General features: G+C 39.9%; 1 protein-coding gene across 1 annotated transcript in view; it reads right to left on the reverse strand.

Moving 5' to 3' along the window:
• Positions 1 to 15,084, reverse strand: part of pitpnm3 (PITPNM family member 3) — a 111,452-nt gene extending 96,368 nt beyond the window's left edge. The window contains exon 1 of the mRNA XM_085370709.1: positions 14,861 to 15,084. Coding sequence (XP_085226835.1) covers positions 14,861 to 14,885 — 25 coding nt within the window. The 5' untranslated portion in view covers positions 14,886 to 15,084. The remainder of the gene's footprint in view (positions 1 to 14,860) is intronic.
• Positions 15,085 to 19,665: the final 4,581 nt, after the last annotated feature.

Raw genomic sequence — 19,665 nt, forward strand, 5'->3', positions numbered from 1 at the left:
TATAACATGGCATAAAATAATATTATAATCTAACACTAGTCTGTACTTATAAATCAAAAGCAACATCAACAGTATAATAAGTGAGCAAAGAACATCTCTCATCCTGCATGACTCATATGTTATAGGACATTCACAGTGGGAGAAAAACCTCTCTCTGACTCAGGCTATTCTATTTAAACAAACCCTACAATTTATTAATCTATATGCTATTTCCCATTGATTTTCAGCCTGTTTGCTATATTTAAGTAAAATTCAGTAGAAATACATTAATTTGAGGTGGGAATTACCAGGCTCGATTTCACAATGTGAAACATTCTTTTTAGTAGACTATTGTGACTGAGCCATTGCTTTGCTCTAAATTAGTAGGTAGCTTTGTCCAGCTAAGTGTGCCCAGTGTTGGATGGTTTTTCGGTTGAGTTGATTTAACTTAAGTTTGCTCAGCTAATATTACTTCAGGATGGTGGTGCATGAGATGAGCCCTCTTGTTCGTAGTATTCCCAGAGTATTATAATTTATTTAATAAACTATCTATACCTGGTGTTTCTTGTATCAACACAATATCACAATACAAATATCGCAATGCAATTTTTCCCCCCTAACCGTTATCTGTAGCACTGTAATAAGGGCAAGTCTTCACTACTCAGTAGCTGCAGCTGTTGAAGAGACTGTGAAACTAGAGATTCAGGGAGAGAAACGGGAAACAGTTCTGATGCACCTCCTGAAAGATTTATAATTGAACTCATTTATCTTTCTAGCTTCCCTAATACATAAAATACAAGTCTGCCAAAAACTCTACTAAGATAATATCTCACCTCAGGCTGACGCTTATATAACCTCAATAATTTTGTTAAACTATTTGTAAAAAAAAATCAAGTAATGAATACACATAATAAACACATAGTACATAAAAGCTTCAGCACATAATGAGGTTATAAACAGGACAACATTTGGTGGTATCAAGCCCACAAAGAGTACTAAATCTGTGGTTGTGGTAATTCATCTATATCATCTGCAAGTTGATCATGCACCTGGCTTTAATTGCAGTGAAATAGCCAAGCAGGTGGCTTTGCAGGAAGTCACCATTTCTCAAAATCACACAGCATCTATTCATGTGTGTTTTGTGTTTTTTGGAGGGTTTTGTTTTTTTTTACAAAGTGGAACAAAAGGAGTGCTAACAAAAGGAACAAAGTGAATTATAAATTCAGCAGAATGCAGACATTAAACCGCCTTAAAAACTTGCTGATACACAGTGGTGCAAAAAGGTTGCTAAGAGAGCATGCTGTGTTATTTTCAATGTAATGCAGTAACTACTGCAGAGAAAACACCTCTTTATAACGCACTGTTCTTCTCAGATAGTTATGCTCTACAGGTTTTCACATGTTTAACAAGAGTGTGTTCACACTTGCAAGTGTTGTTTAGGTTTTATGTATTATAGGATTCACACTTCTAACATGTAAAAGTTGTAAATACAATGAACAAAGAGGTTATATGAACTAACAAGTACCTCTTATTCTGCAATATCCTACATTGTCCCACATGCAAGATTCAAAGCACTGTTCTTATTCTGGTGACTGAGTAGGCACTTAGTCAAAGGAGCTTGCAAAGAAAAGCGTCTGGACTTCTTTAAGTTGCTTGAAGATGTTTCACCTCTCGTCCGAGAAGCTTCTTCAGTTCTAAGGTCAAATGGTGGAGAGTCCCAGATTTAAACCTAGTGGGAGTTTCCCCCCACAGAGGGACAAAAGGACCCCCTGATGATCCTCTAATCGCCTGAGCCAAGGTGTGAAAATGGGTGTGGGTCCCAATCAGCCAGGGTTTCGGGTGAGCTCATTGTGAAACCTGGCCCCACCTTATCATGCGAATTCCTGAGGTCAGATTGCCCAGGATGTGAGTGGGCGTTAAGGCGTCTGGGGAGGGAACTCAAAACTGGATTATAAATGGCAGAGAGTTGGTGTCGTAAACCACCGCCTCTGTTCAAAGATGGTCGCTCACAGTGGACATAGATGGCTTCTTTCACTCCTCTTTCAAACCATCTGTCCTCTCTGTCCAAAATGTGAACATTGGCATCCTCCATTGATGGGAGTCAAAGAGGAAGTACTGGTCCGTGTGTGTGGGCTTCCGGTAAACTTCGATGTTGAGGTTGCCATTCTCTTCAATGTGCACAGCGCAGTCCAGGGAAGGCAAACAGTTATCCTTTGTGTCTTCCCTGGTGAACTTGATGTTTTTATCCACAGCGACTTCACAAGCGCATGGCACAACATAGAAGAGCCACCTCCACAGGACAAGACTCAGAAGTTCATCTGCATCTTAAGGATAAAGGACACTCTTTCGAGGATGCCAATGTTCACATTTTGGACAGAGAGGATAGATGGTTTGAAAGAGGAGTGAAAGAAGCCCTCTATGTCCACTGTGAGCGACCATCTTTGAACAGAGGCGGGGGTTTACGACACCAACTCTCTGCCATCTATAATCCAGTTTTGAGTTCCCTCCCCAGACGCCTTAACGCCCACTCACATCCTGGGCAATCTGACCTCAGGAATTCGCATGATAAGGTGGGGCCAGGTTTCACAATGAGCTCACCCGAAACCCTGGCTGATTGGGACCCACACCCAGTTTCACACCTTGGCTCAGGCGATTAGAGGATCATCAGGGGGTCCTTTTGTCCCTCTGTGGGGGGAAACTCCCACTAGGTTTAAATCTGGGACTCCCCACCATTTGACCTTAGAACTGAAGAAGCTTCTCGGATGAGAGGTGAAACGTCTTCAAGCAACTTAAAGAAGTCCAGGTGCTTTTCTTTGCAAGCTCCTTTGACTACGATGACCTGGATGACTGAGAACCTTCACAGACGAGTAGGCACTTAATTACACTGAAAGCTTTATCCATCTTCTCTGGTAGTTATGAAGTGCTTACCCTCACAGAGAAGTTACATATGTGCATTAGTCAAGACTGCACCTGATCTCCTTCTTAATAGCAACAGCCAGCAAGAAATAAAAGAAGGAAAGTGTGTCTCGTGTAGTGGACAGGACCATCACATTGGTCATAAACTAAATTTGCCACAAAAAGTTGTTTACTTCCACTTGAGAGGGACTGCTTCAGGAATTAAGAGAATAAACCTTAAATTTTATGAGAATGAAGTTATTATTACCTTTTGTACACGTGCACAGATAGATGAGGCATCTATTTTAAGTACACTAATGGAAATTTGTAGATCAACATCATTCTTCCATTTTTTGTGTGCAAGAACACAAATAATATACACTCACCAGTGTTGTTCAGTATGAACAAAAGCACGGATCCATCGTGCCTCATATCAAAGTTCATGCTGTTTCTGGTGGTGTGATGATGTGGTACACTTTGCTTAGTATTGCAGTGTAACTAAAAAAGTGTACCTAATGAAGTGGTCAGTGAGTGACAGAAAGAATTAATTTATATTTTATTAACAGTTAACAATTTCAGGGTTTGTCATGACCAGAGATGGGCAGTAACGCGTTACTTGTAACGCGTTACTGTAATCTGATTACTTTTTTCAAGTAACGAGTAAAGTAAGGGATTACTATTGCAAAATCAGTAATTAGATTACCGTTACTTTCCCGTAGGAACGCTGCGTTACTGCGTTACTAAAACCGTGATTTTTTTTTGCGAGAATGTCTCATGACAGTGACGTAAGCAAGTGCGACGTTGGTGACAGCAGCTGTGTGCAGATCAACAATGGATAATATATCGAGTGCGGGAGAGAGTATGAGCGTGCAGCGTTTAAAGTGTGGAAGTACTGACCTTACTTTGAGTTTGATTCCATAAAAAGTGACAAAAACATTAGCGTCCATCGTGCGTGGGAAGAAAACTTCTTTTTACAGCGAAAACAACCCCTAAACTTCCGAGCAAGCACCGAGTAGCTACGACGTGATGGGAAACTCACAGAGACACTCGCGCGGATTCTTCAACTGACCGCAGCACACCTGCACCAGGGTAACCCTCCGCCTACCCTGCTCCTGCTTTACAGGTGAAAATAGAGCAAAAGGACCGCTGAGTCTTTGACTTTATTTATTTTCTGCTGTGTTTTACTTGCATCTGTTTGAAAGAGTGAGTGAAAACACAAAAAATATTTTATTTTATGTGCTGGAATGTGTAGAAAATAGGTTTAAATGTTAAACTAATTTATTCAAGTCAGAGAATGTTGCATATAATTAAATGTTTTGCTTGATGCATAAAGTTAAAAGATTAAAACTGATAAAACAAGTTAAAAAAAGAGACTTTTCCATTTGATTACATTTTGTATGATGGATTATGTAGAAAAAGTAGAATTGGGCTGAAAGATCTATCACTTTATCACCTCTTCAGGTTGTAAATCGTGTTTTTAAAAAGTAACTAAGTAACTAACTAAGTAATTAATTACTTTTGAAAATAAGTAATCAGTAAAGTAACGGGATTACTTTTTTGGGGGAGTAATCAGTAATTAGTTACTGATTACTTTTTTCAAGTAACTTGACCAACACTGGTCATGACACTGAGCTGTTATTTGTTTCTCGAGTTTGGTGGTATAAAGGTGTGCTATTGTCATTAAAAATGACAAAGTTACTTAGGATTATTATAGATGTGTAAATGTCACATTCTTCAGTTTATGTCACAATTATACATGTATTTGGCATAAAATGAGATACTATTGCATACATTATAATAACTTAAAAATATATGCAAATGGATCCTGTAAGATTTACAACCTGACTGCACAGCAATAACACTTGGCTGATATGCCTGGATTTATTGGCGTCACATTTCGGCTTTTTGGCCCACATGGCTCACAGGCTACATTAAGTGAAACTTAATAGACACACATTAATCTGCAGAGCATTAACACAGGACCAATCTTTTCTACTGGATAGCAGCAGCTTTTGAAGTTTTGAAATTAGAGATTCAGGATAGTAACTCCAGGAGAGAAATAAGAAATAGTTTTGGTGCAGCTCCTGAAAGATTTATAATTGAACTCATTTGTCTTCCTGACTTCCCTATTACATAACATGCCTCAACATCTCTGTCAAATACTTTACTAAGAAGATAACATCTCACCTCCGACTGCACAGCTGACTCCAGCTATGCAGAGAATGACTCTTGTGTAAACTCCTGCGTTAAATTTAACCATGAGCTAAATTGTTTGGCTTCCAATATTCACAAAAAGAAAAGCTTAACATAAAACATGACATTCTCATTTTGTCCTGCGTTATAAAATCCAGTGCACCACTTTCCTGTATCTCTAAAAACACCAAACTCATTTCCTGCCCGGCGAGTTCTCGTCCCGGAGAATCAAACACTGCTCTTCTGAAAGAAGAGCTGCTGACGTCTTCAAATTACGCACAAGGTGTCCTTCAGTTTCTGTGCCTTGACTGTCGTCCAAGACTTATTGGAAGCCTAGAGATAAGAGTTCATTTTTAAAGAGGAGGTTGTGCTGTGGAACTGGAGGAAGTCAGAAGTTTGCAAGCAAGGAGACCATAGTTTGTCCTGTTTGGGAGATGCTTTTTAGTTTTGCTTTTACTGGTTATGTTTAAGATAAGATTGTGGTTTCATAGCATTAAGCTTGGATACTGAAAAATTAAGCTTACCCAGTAACACATATAGACACTTTATCAGTGTCTATATACGCTGAGTTGAGTATGACAGACCTGCCTTACTGTCACCTAAAATGGCCTATATTTGTATAGCGTCTACACCTCAGACAAGAAAGGAAACTTTGTGTGTAATTTGGAGGGATATTGTGGCATCTCTACTAGTACTCTAGGTGAAATGACAAAAAGAAAGCCTTTGTTTTTCAATTGACTCATGTTTTAAGCTCGGGAAAACTAATCATGTTAAATAATTGTGATCTCAAAACTGACTAAAATTTTCATGGTTATATAGTTTTTGCCAGCTGGGATAGGCTGCAGCTCACCATGCAACCCTGACTTGGACAAGCAGAGGATGGATGGATGGATGGATGGATGGATGGATGGATGGATGGATGGATGGATGGATGGTTTTTTTATCTAACCACAACCTTTATATTCATCTTTCAACAGAACAAAAATCTGCCAGTAAAGCAGTCCACTGTTAAGAAATCATTCTTACTGCCACGTCTTATTGAACTAGACATGTAATAACGATCATTTGTGTAGGCAAGATAAAAGTATTGCAGTTTTGAATGTGAAAATTGCTTCAGTGTGAGCCTGCAGAAGGTTAAAAGTGCCGTGGGTTTTGAAAATAAGGAGCAAGCCCTCAGCATTGAAGATGGCCCCATACCGAGGATCACTCTCCATCAGAGACCTCATCTGCTTTTGATCAGCTGCTACCTAAAGAAATTTCTTCCAGTCAGAGCTTTATCTCTCACTGCCCTCTTAAGCCCAGTTGGCCTGTAAGCTACACTTGTGCCAATCTGCTCATTTTATAATTACCAGAATTTAATACTCAAGGAAGTCTAAACAACTAACAGCCCCTAAAAGAGCAATGGGCTGCAGTGGCAGGCAGGAAGAGCAGAAGAGCTCTCTGGTGGTGCAAAACCACTTCTGAGTGATTATTGGACAAGCCACAGCATCAGAGTGTGATATCTGCATTGTCAAAGGGAAAACCAATTTAGCTTTTCTTTTGTGAATGAACAAGAAGGAGGAAACTGCTGATATTACAACACGAAACATGTCCCAGTAAAGATGAAGCTGACTAGATGTAGCACTGAGCAGATTCTTTGTCGGCTCAGTCTTTTTATGTCGTGCCTCAGCAATCGTCTCATGGTAAACAATAAACAACAATATACCCAGCCCTGCAATGCAAATAACTATTAGTCGTAGTTTTTGTAATGGAATTAAGCCTGCATGCAAAGCTTAAATCAATCAGTACAGTCAACGAGAGACACAGATCACCTTCGTGTATGCCATTACCTAAACTTTAGCTGCACAGATCAGCACTTCCAATTGACTGTTAATGGACTGCTACACTACGATTAGATAATGATTATCATTGCTGACCGTGTTCTGCATCCCTGTCTGTCTGTGCAGTGATGGCCACATATTGCTGTACTGTTTGTCTTGCTTGAAGAAGACTTCTTGCTGGTTTACATTGTGAAGTCTACAGTTTATGGTAATATAATCTAATACTGGATTGGTTATAAATAGAGATGTGGCATAAATCAGAATTTTAGTACCTGACAGCAAAGCAGTCACTGCACTACCACTAAGCAATAATCAAATTCTACACAGAATTCAAAGAACACAAACCATTAAATGAAATGACCGAAAGATAAATTATGTTCTGTCTAGGTTGTGTTTAAAATATTTTATAATTTGGCTCACGTGCAGAAGCAGAAACAAGATGTAAAACCAAAAGTAATATAGTTTTTCAACCTTTTAAGTTGATGCGACAAACCTGTTAGCAAAGAAATGCCTGTTTATGGTTACATTATTTTTTATGTAAACCCATATTTACTGAGTTTTTGATCACCACCATCTCCTGAGACAATGATGGTAAGCACTTTTCTACTCTACCTGCTCACTCAGCATGTTTTAAACATTTCTCATTCACCCAAACACTTTTTTCTTCATCTAAGTGCTTTCTATCTACATTCTCGCACACGTGCAGACGCACTCCAATGAATGCACAAGGAGGGTCTTTTGGCATGTAGACTGGAGGGGATCGAACCACCAACCTTCCAATTAGTAAATACACTGTTCTACCTCCCACCGGATATTGTTTAGCTCATTAGCTGCTAAATTTTTTTAGCAGCTAAGGTTTTTATAAGCCAACATTTTTGGTATCGGATAGATGCTGTGCAGCAGCTTTATCAGTACGTTTATTTACTGAAGTAAACTAAAACTGTGTCACAATTGCGCCTTGAAATCACAAAAATATTCAGTTTGTGACAAAAAAAAACAAAACAAACAAAAAAAAATGGAGAAATCTTTTTGAGATGCAGGAACCAATGAATGTTTTGACTTTGCCAACTGACATTTAGAAAAGAAATCTGAAATCAGAATCAGTCAAGAAAACTGCAATTGCTGCATCTCTACTATCAAGTGCAGCTTTTAAAAGCTGCCAAACAATTCATCAACGTGAATGGCGATTTAACTCAGGCCCGTGTGTTTAAAGCCCTGAGCAATGGAAATTACCAGAAACCCAGAATGGTGTCATCTTCCTCGCAACATTTTGTTCCCTACTGGCAGGACACGGGATAGATGTTAAACTAAGTGCTTCTGCTAATAGCTCAGCATTATAATGCTGAGTAATTGTGCCTTTAAAAAAACCTTTTCTGGAGTCTGTGAATATGATTCAGCAAAGCGAAAAATAGAAAACACAGGTTGTGCCTTCCACACCACATCAAGACTTTTGGCTGTGACAGATGACAAGTGAACTATTGCCGTGCTCCAGTTGAGCTGGTCCCCTGCCACTGCCTCTTCTGTGACCTCAAACAGCAGCAGCAGCCTAGCTGCTCTGTGCGTTGTGAATCGCTGCTCCCGGACACAAGCCCACTGTGCCTCCCCATGACAAACAGCTATTAAATTCAAATTAGTATTTAGTATTTAGTATTTATTTATTTATTGTCATTGTCAAGAACAATGAAATTGCGTTTGGGGCTTCCATACAACCCAAAAAAAAGAAGAAAATAATAAATACCCCTTAAAACCCAAGTGTACATATTTAACCCAGTGTGACTCCAATGCAATAAGACAATCCTTAGCAATAATGTTCGTAGAAATTCAGACAAAGACCTGAGAAACATGACAAAATACAACAATGCAACCCATTCAATATTATTGTACTGTGAGATATGATATCAGATATGATAGTTATCTATTTAAGAAAGAGGGGGGGGGGGGCAGGAGGGGGAAGAGAATAAAGATATGATGCACCAATGCAGACCAGTTCATTGCTATTAAGAAGTTGGATATGGTTATTGTCCGTGAGAGGGGGGCAGAGAGTTCAGGAGCCTCACAGCCTGTGGATACAGGCTGTTGGCCAGTCTGGATGTTCTGGCCTGTATAGACCTGTACCTTCTCCCTGAGGGCAGCAGATGGAAAAGGTGGCGCGCAGGGTGATGTTGGTCCCGCAGGATACTGTGCACCCTCCTCAGACAGCGAGTGGGGAAGATATTACTGATCTCTGGCAGACTTGTTCCAATAATTCTGCCAGCTTCTTTCACCACCCGCTGGAGTGCTTGCTGATTAACACTGTTTTGTATGATCAAATAAAATAACAGAGGTCACAGGCTGAATGCATTAGCACACGCCTCTGTAGAATTCAGAGAACATTGTGTTGCTGTTTGATAAACAAGCTGTCTGGGGACCGTTTTACCAGTTTGACAACACTATACACAGCTGGTGCTGGCAGTATAATGCAGTATATAAAGTATTCATCGTGTCTTAAAGTGAGTGATAAGAATTGGGTTTGGGGAATCACTGACAGTGCAGAATCAATTTTTTTCAGAAAATGTGCCACCAGTCTATTCTCCGTGAAGAAACATCACAAAACAAATTATTTTAACATAAAAATACTGCCATCCCCCCTATTCCCTTTTGCAGAGAGTGAAAAGTAGGAGCAGAAAGAAAGAAAGAAAGAAAGAAAGGGGAGAGACTGTTCACCAGCATCATCCAGTTCTATTTTTAGCTTGACGGTAAATCTCAGCAAAACACCAGGTAGCCTACCCATTTATTTTATTTGGACAGCAACTGAAAGAAAAGGCTTTCTGGCTGATCTAGATTCATCAGCTCTGAGAAATACAAAAACTCAAAGGTGCAATCTTACACTGAGCTTTGGAATAGTGAGTGAAGTCAAACAGAGGACAAACAGTGGAATCTGTAAGCCTGTACTCTGTGGGGAGGGAGGAGGTGACGAAGATGACCGACGGTGATTCGAAAAAAATTCTTAATAGAGGTATGGCACCACAGTACCTGTCTGGCTCCAAGGTTCAGCTTATAGTGGAAGCAGAAACAGGGATGCACAATCAAGTGTAAAACTGAAGTGTGAATTCCCGTGGCAGCTGGTTGAATTACTGGTCTCATTAAAAGATAATAAACTATCAAATGTAATGTTGAGCTGCTTGCAGAAATAAACATTACACATTTGTATTTCAGGGTAGCACTATTATGATCATATAAAAACCACAAAGGGTTAGGGCTGCTCAATTAATCGAATTTTAATCTCGATTACGATCTGGGCTTTCAACGATCATTAAAAATGACTGAGCTGATTATTAGCACCTCCCTCGTGCTTTACTCTCGCGCTGCTCCGTGGGGCAAATCGAGCGCACCTCTCTGCATTTCGAACACGCGTCACAACAATTAAGAGGACCCGGGGGAAGCTCGGAAAGCTAAGCAGAAGTTATTTGGAGAGGAGAGTGACTGCCGTTGGTTGAAAAGAGAGGTAAAAAAAAAAAAACTTCAGTGGTGTGGAAACATTATGGGTTCGCGGAGTCAGACGTGGATCAAGTAGACACAGTTTGTACGTAGCTGCACCACAGAACAACACTGCAAAGTTCACTAAACATAGATGTTTACATTTTTCATTTATTTCTTATATTGCAAACATTTGCACTGTTATCAGTATTTGCACACTATTTTATATTATTTTTTAAAGTCATTGTTCAATACATTGTTATTGTTAAATAAATATCGTCAAATAATCGAGATCTCAATTTCAGTGAAAATAATCGTGATTATCATTTTTGCCATAATCGAGCAGCCCTACAAAGGGTCATACAAAACCTTGTGCTAAAATGATGACTTTGTTTTTTTTAACATTTAAATTGTCATTAAGTTACAAAGACATCAAAAGTTTATGATATTTCTTGTTTGTTTGTTTTGGGGTTTTTTGCCACAAGGTAGCAGTAATGCAACTACAAGCTACAAACAAGAAAAACATAAGAAGCATGTTAAGATGCTACCAGTAAAATTGGATTAGATACTCATTTGCAACAGTATTGATACTAACAGTGCAGTCTTTGCTTCCTCCAGTTGACACACAGCTTCACACCACCCCTGAATCTGAATCACAGGCAGGCATTGATTCAGCCCCTCCCCTCAGCTAGCAGCTGAACACATGAACCAGCTAGCAGCTAAACACATGCACACCATCAAGACAAATTTAGCAAAGCAATGTTAAAGACCATCACCCCAGTCTTTATGAATAATTTTGTTAGATCAGTAAAGCTCCTGTTTGAACAACATTTAAGTATTAAACAGTTCTACATGTTAACTTGCATGGCACACACTTTGTTAATGTTAACCAACAGTCGCACTAGCTATCCTTCTGCTAGCATGGCTACACAATGAAAAATCCATTAATATTTCTTACACTCTGAGTCACACCTGCTTTATTTTAAGGACCAAAGCTTTACTCCACACAGCTCTTATAATTCCTAAATCCTTATTACTCTGCTCTAATTATCTTTCAGTGTTTGGATGATTAAAACTGAGGCTCTCATCTGTTTTGCTAGACAGTCAGTGAATCTGGGCACGAGGCCATATTTCTGCAAAAGCCGAAAAGGGGAGTACAAACCGAAAGCTTAGATCACACACACTTGCTGTTACACTTTAATGATGGAATACAGAGCATATCCATATTATCTTTGCCTTACATTTCATAGACCCTACACTCGATTATAATGAAGATTTTTCTCCCAAGTGTGTCAAGAGATGATTTTAAATGAGAAGTTCATCCCCTGCAGGGCTCCTATAATTGAAAATGACAAAGTTAAGATCAGCATACATACGTGAAAGATATGAAATTAAAACATCTGCATTGTCCATGTTGCTGGGGCTTTGAAGAGTAATGTTTTGATAGGACCTGTTCTACTTCACAAGTTATACTGGGAACTGAGGTCAAGTGATATTTAATAAAAACAGATACACAGCATGCTTGATATATGGCTGTACTAACAATAACCCCACATAAACTGCGCATCGCCATTAATCTGCCACCAGCCTGCCAGAGCATCGCAGGGTTTGCATGATTTTATAAAGAAGGCTGAAGTAATATAACGCAGCACAGTGTAGTTTCCATTAGCTAGTGAGTTTTACAGCGAGACTCAAAGAAATATAATTAAGATTAACTGGAGAAGACATCCAGCTACAGCTGGTGAGAAAAAAAATGGCTTTCCGTGCATCCAGAGAAGCTAATTTGTCTTCTGAGACTGTTTACTAAAAATAAGACTACTCTCTTGCTTTCTGTGAAAAACAAACTCCTTCCCATAGAGGCTGCACCTCACTCTCAGGGGCAGGCTGTGCTGCAGCCTTGATGGTTTGATCCCCAGCCCTTCCGTGTGTTGAAGTATCCTTGGGCGAGATAGTGAACCCAAATTTGTTTCCAGTGGCAGGTGAACACCTTGCATGGCAGCTCTTCTGCCACTGGTGAGTGAATGAGAAACACACAAATTGTAATCCACGTACCTTTTGCCTGGGTTTCAGAATAAACTGGATTTTTATTTTGTTGGTTCAGTTTCAGATTTCTGTCAGGATATTACTGGCTCATGCTTCATGCTAAATATACTGTGCTGTCAGTCTTTGTTCAGATCATCATTACTCTCTAGGTTCAGGCTTTTCTGTAACATTGAACTCACATCAGAATTGTGTGGCTAAGGTTTTTAAGGGTCACAAATATAAAAGCTATATTTTTATTTCAAGTGACATCATTTAGGGCAGATTATCAGATTTTTAAAGGACCAATGACTCTTCAGTCACAAACATTTCTTTACCTATACGCAGAAGTTTGTGTCTTGTAAATCGTCATACAAGTTACAAGACTTCACTTCATACACACTTGCAGGCCACTTCATTTCGCGTGCCAGTTCACCAGCTTGTTAAGGCAAATATTCAATCTGCCAATCACACAGCCACAAGCCCCAACATTTAGGCATGTAGACTTGTCCAGGATGACTTGCTGAAGTTCAAAAACAAACATCAGAACAAGGAAGAAAGATGATTTAAATGACTTTGAACGTGGCATGGTTGTTATTCCCAAACAGACTGGTCTGAGTATTTTAGAAACTGATAATGTGCTGGGATTTTTTCACACTATCGTTGCTAGATTTTATAGAGTATATAGAGTGGGGTCTGAAATTATCCAGTGAAGCTGCAGTTCTCTGGGTTAAAATACCTCAATGATGGCAGAGGTCAGAGGACAAAGGCCAGTCTGCTTTCATCTGATAAAAAGGTAAGAGTAACTCAAACAGCCACTCGTTAGAACAAAGGTATGCAGAAGAGCATCTCTCTGAACCAGATGGGCAGCAGACACAGCAGCAGAATACCACACTATAGACAATAGAAGACTGGAAAAACTTTGCCTGGTTTAATATCTGCTGTGATATTCAGATTATAGGGTCAGAATTTGGCAAGCAATATGACAGTATGGATCCATCCTGCCTTGTATCAATAGTTCAGGATGGTGTTGATAGTGATGTAATGTGTGTGTGTTCATTAGTAATGAAGTGGCAGTTGATTGTTTGTGGAGCATTCTGGAAAAACCAAAATATTTCTACTGTTTTCTAATGGTAAACACATAAAAAGTGTCTTTGCACACTTCCTGAAAACAAGACAGAATAAGTTAAATAAAGTAAGGAAAGTACTGAAGTGGGAATTTTGTGCACAATTTTAAAATGGTTTGGTCATTTTTGTCTGAATCAGCTTGCTGACAATAGGGATCCGCTTTGTGTTATTTCAGAGATGTTCACCATTGGATGTCACTGCACCCTGTGACTTTTATGGTGTTTTACTTTGAATCAGAGGAATCGCTACTTTAAAGACCAAGCCACGCCAAATATTATCCCCTCTGTGTTGTGACACTTTCTGCCACCACCTGTAGTAATAATGATTTGATATTTCATTGATCCCTGCGGGGAAATTTTCCGTCCACTCTCAGTTGATGTAAAAGGTCAGAGCGCAGAGGCCACTGTGAGCCTGAAGCTGCCGGAGATTTGGTGACACGCTCACAGGCTTTTCAGCAGAGCAGATGCATGAAAGAAGAAAAGTATCACTACTCACAACATCACAACCCGGACTGATGGTATCATGCGTCCAGGTTGTGAACCCACTTATTAATGTTTGACACTATATCACTGGAGTCTGGCTTATTTGCACAGCAAAACCAAATAAATAAATAAATAAATCCTGGTCTTTCACTACAGCTATAAAACTGCAGCAGGTGCATAGAAAGAGAATAATAGCAGCTCCTTTTAAGCACTTCATTTCTAACAGATTAGCAGAAAGAGCGCAAACGCAAACAGGTGGCAAGTGTGAGCAGCAAACCCATCTTTCCAGTGAACAATAAACCTTTTATGCCACAGAAATGTCAGGACTTCAAAGGCTTTTGCTGATACTGTCCTGTCAACACTCTTTCACATTCCACATATCCAATTTAACAATCAAATGAGCTGCATGAGCTATTTTTAGCAATGCTGAACTCCTTTGCATTATTTCCTTTCTTTTGCATTTTGTCCTTGATGTTTATATTGTGATTTACGGTTTCTTTATAGACAGAGTAACGAATGCAAAATGTGATACATGTTGTGACCATTCACCTTTAGTAACACGGGTCTGTCTGTAGGTCACTCGCACCTCACCTGTCCAGATTTGACCCTGCAGCGGCGTCACAGAATCTGACGCAGACCTGCTGTGACACCTTTACGGACACACGGAGACAGGCAAGTCAGACAAAACCGTCTGACTGATATAAAGACGGACTTGGCTGGACAGTCCACCGGACCGCTTCTCACACAGAGGTCTGTATTGACCGTAGCGCATTCCTACGGATCGCCTTCATCCACGCAGCACACGGCTGTGCGCGCCAACATCCAGCAGCAGCACGAGACGCAGGTTTCAACCTGTTAGCACAGACCAGGCATGTAGTGTCTCCTTACCTTTTACTCTCGTCTCCTTTGACATAGTGTCCTCTCCCTTGTGTTTCTGTCAGTCTGCGGCCACTCAGCAATGCTGTCACGTTATTCTCCGTTTATACACCGTTTCGTCGGATAGTTAATTGAACATCGGCTCTTCCTCTGTCCCCTCTCTCCTGGCTGCTGCACCTTGACGCTTGCCAGGCTGAATCAGGGTGAAGTGGGGCACGGGGAGGTCTACAGCTGCCTCATCGGTCTCCTCTCAGCGATGAGATGAGAAAATTAAACAAAATAGCCAAAAACAGGAGAAATCTGCAGCTGTGTTCTCATTCACCTGAGTCAAGACCCTCGGAGCATCGACCCGCCCCTCCGCAGACATACTTTGGCTATGTGGTGTATCTGTGCAGACTTGGCTCACATGTCATGCCCACCCAGCTCCCGTTCCTTTCTCCTCTCCGCCGCTAACAGCAGCCAGAGTTGTGCCAAAGCTCCGGTCTGCAGCTTGACTGCCTCCAGCGGTGCGCGCACGTCCGCGGCTGCTGAAGGGCGTCCGTCTTCCTCTTCCTGTGTCCGTTTTCTGTCTGTGCAAAACACTCAAGGAGGACCCTAAATGGAGACCTATAAAGCAGCTGGTCCATTGCTTTTCTCATGCCTGGAGCCGTAATGAAAAAGCAGTTTACCAGCTATATTGTCACTGGGACGACACATTTAATTAGCCAAGGCAGTTTAAATCAGTTTTATTTAATCTATCATGCCAGAAGCCTTTGCAGAAATTACACATACTCTGTAAGAAAGGTTGCTGCATTTGTGTGCTGGGGTCCCAAAAGTCCGGTTTAAAAAAGAACAAGGCACAGCTTTAATGAAAGAGTAGAAAAAATACACAGAATATTAAATGTAAAGTAGATTAAAGTCTTTCTGCAGTGTCATACAATCTGGTTTTGCTGTATAGAGTTTGGCTGTAAGCAAAAATAAATAAATTAAAATAGAAATTTTGATATAGAAAACATGTGGCATAAAGAAGAAGAGCATGGGGGCGCAGTGAAACAGGATGGAGGGGAAGAGCGAGCACCCCTTTAAACCATCCATCACAAAGCAGCAGATGCCAGATTGGTCGGTCAGCTTGGGCAGTCACTCAGGCAGAGAAGCAAATCTTTTGGGCTTTGAGAAGTGCTTCAAAATACAACCAACCATCAAAACAAAGCACATGGGTGAAGCACATGAACCACGTTTCTCTCAGCAGCTTTAAATCCTTTAAATCCAGTTGTGAGATCTGGCTTAATCTCACAGATGCTTCACCTAATGGATTCCTCTAATTCATTTCTACGCTTATTTCAACCTCCAGTCCTGCGATACTTGACCCGAATAGCTGCAGAATAGCTTCCCTCACGTTTCTTTATGGTGCACATTAAGCAGCAGTGTGTCAAGTGGTCACAGTAACACCTGCTGTTTTCAACACTGGCATCCACATATGTGACCACACATGAGCTTACACAGTCCCTTAAGGATGGTCTGGTTGTGGCATTAATCGGCAGTCACGTCCACACAAATGAATATTGATGGGGGAAATGGTGATGGCCGAACCATCACCCTAGAATAAGACAGCCAGACATTCTACATTACCAGACTCTACTAGGAATACACACAGCCAATTTGTATTTATCATGGAAGCCAATACCAATACACTTCTGGTGTAGAACAGTGAGTTGCAATCCCTACTAAGGAAAACTAATAGGGAAAAGCCTTAAGGCCAGGAAGACAGGAAGACAGATAGCTCTGATTACACCAAATGGCAGCACTGCCTGAATCCAAGAGGAAAAGAAAGGCTAATTGAATTATGTGAATTTCTTTTGTAAGAAGACTTCTCTTCATGCCATTGGAGACACAACTCAAAGCAGCACTTTGCTTCTCAACAGTGGCTTTTGATGTTATTTGATGTCAGTATTCAGTAAGAAATATTTTACTGAACCATACAATTATATATATAAAAAAAAACAGATCTCTGTGGCAATTCAGAGCCAGTCTAGGCACTGAAAATTCATTGTAAACATGACTAAAGTCTTACAAAGTAAAGTCAGAAAGAAACTCAATAACACGAAATGTTTTTGTTGGTATAAACACTGCAGGGGTTTTGAAAAATGGATGAAAGAACTGTTTCAGCAGCATTAAGCTTTCTGGGAGCCATTAAAAGACTCACAAACTACAGTGCAGGCAGTCAGCAAACTGAATTTAGCACCCAAGGTGCAGATTTGTTGTTCTTTTCTGTCTTTAAAAAATAATCCAGCAACCTTATGGAAGGAAAGACACCGTGCTGTATGTCACAGCACTCTCACGCAAGGTGAAGTTGTCAGCTGGCTGTTTTTATCCTAATGTGCTGTTTGATGATGTGGCTTGCTGTTTCACACACATGCAGATATACTTACTATTCTACTGTTTAACCCTACAATTCACTGTTGCTGTGACCCTTTTGTCCTCTTTATCATATTAGCAGCTTTAGAGAAGTACTGTGATCCAATAGGAATGAATTGGAGGTTTAGAAGAGAACTGAACTGTTGTTTAACCAGCAAGTCTCTTGTCATTAAAATCTATATTTTAAAGGAGACATGGCCTACAGGGCACACCACTATAAAGTTATGAAAATAATAAATTAAGACATAATTAAAACATACAAAGAAAAAAAGAAAATGACTTAAAATAGGAAAGGAACAAAATACATTTCAAGCTTAGGAATAGTATTTTTACTCCTTGGTTGTTTTTTTGTTTTAAATAAGAGACTTATATTCTTCCATGCAATGTTGATGGACAGGTTGACTGATGAGGATGCAGGAGTGTCCATGGTTCACAGATGACAATGTGATCTGTAGGGAGTCAGTGAAAGAAATCCTGGAGAAGTGGAGGTATGCACTGGAGAAAAAAAAGGAATGGCAGTCAAAATAAGCAACATAACTGTAATGAGAGTAAAAAGCTATTAAATATAAATTCAACACTTTTAATCCGCTTCCGATATCATGTCTGCTTCATTTGCTGTGAAATCTCAAGGAAACAAGCTTTCCAATTAATCATCCAATTCATATTTTCTTCTTCTGGAGTTCAGGTATAACAGTAAAAACACTCCGCAGTTTCATTGTTCATTATTCATATAAAACACAACTATTATAGGTATTACGAATTGATTTTTAATGTAGTGAACATATTTATAATTGTAACCTGAGTAAATTACACTGGGGTGCAAACTGACTTACGTCTACTTCCTGTAAGTACATTTAAGGCTAGCTTATTATTTAACCTTTGCAAATGATATTAAATTCTTATCAAATGTAGTTGTTGCTATAGTATTATTACACTTTAACCACCTACAGCAACATGCTGCTAACATATTCATGCATCAACCATGAAAATTGAAAACACCAGTTTCTGTAAAATCATTATGCATTGAATGCTTTCACTTTTAATTTGTTCTACAGGCTACGCTTTGTTTATCCGTAGTTTCTCCTGAATATATTTTGCACATTTGAAAGAAGGACTTTTACTTAATAATGGAACATTTTTACGCTGTGGTATTGCGACTTCAAGTGGAGAGCATTACTACTTCTCCCACCCTTTGATCAACCACGGTATCAAATAAAGGTCATGCTGCTCCTCCTGCTGAAGTGAGCTATTCTGTATGTCGGCCTATACTCAACTGTATCTTACATTAATAAAAAATAAACGAAGAATATCTAGTTTTTCTAAATAACTCCAACGTGTTCACTCTGCCTTGTACGCACGTGTATTGAGCTTGACAGATAATCATTTCTATCTCATGATCCATCATTGTGAGTATAGTTGGCTATCTGCAAGGACTCGATTCATATAATAACTACATAACAAACAATTCAATCTGAGAGGTAAAGCCGTGACAGATGCTTCCCTTCAGTCATGTATTTAATGAGATCTCAGATGGCTAATTGCGTCTCAAAACTGTCTGAAAAAGAAGGGGAAAATATGAGAATGCAAACGATGGTGGTGTCTGCGCGACAGACTGCTCAGTGATGGCCAGCATCTCAGCAGAAATCATCCCTCAGATACTTCATCTTCGACAGAACATCCCCCGAGAGGAGCAAACATGACTAACAAGCAAGGATCCATCTGTTGTAAACACTGAGCAAAACAGACCCGACTGCCACAAAGCAACTTTAACGCACCTACATGCCAAAGTGCCCCTGCGAACGTGAATATATTGCAGTCAGTGTTCTGATAATGAGTCAGCGCTGACCGTTGGCAAGGTCGAATCTCTGTGATCATTTGAAATTATAATGATGAGCAAAACTGTTCTAATTCTGGTCTTTCCACAGTAATATGTTTGTGCATGGTGGTTACAGCATTAACGCTGAAAAATCAAGGACATCCAAGTCGACCACAGTAAAGCCTCAAAGATCAAAACAGTTTGGTCTTACTGTAAGATTTGCTAAGCTGCTCCCTGATGTTAAGTAGTGCTGACAAAGCAAATATACACTGATTTGTCTTTTAAACGTCTCCTGAACTATAAAAGCTAAAAATAATCATAAATCAACTCATTATTTTATGGTCTTTGATGTTTCCCAGTCGCATGTCAGAGCTACCTGCCTTCCTTATACCTATGTAAAGACAGCAACACCTCCCTCACATTGAACGTACCAGTTTGTATTTATCAGAGATCACAAAGGGGAAATGTGCACTGTGCATGAGACTGTTAAAGCTTGCATGCATTCTGACGCCCTCATACACACAAACACACACACACAAAAACACACAACACAGCCTGAGAGGAAATACGGGGCAGCTGATTCCGTGTGAGCTAATTCATTCAGTCA

The sequence above is a fragment of the Diplotaxodon limnothrissa genome, linkage group LG14 (assembly GCF_057381915.1).
Source record: "Diplotaxodon limnothrissa isolate DT_005_m linkage group LG14, D_limnothrissa_male_GT1.1, whole genome shotgun sequence".
Classification (NCBI taxonomy): Eukaryota; Metazoa; Chordata; class Actinopteri; order Cichliformes; family Cichlidae; genus Diplotaxodon; species Diplotaxodon limnothrissa.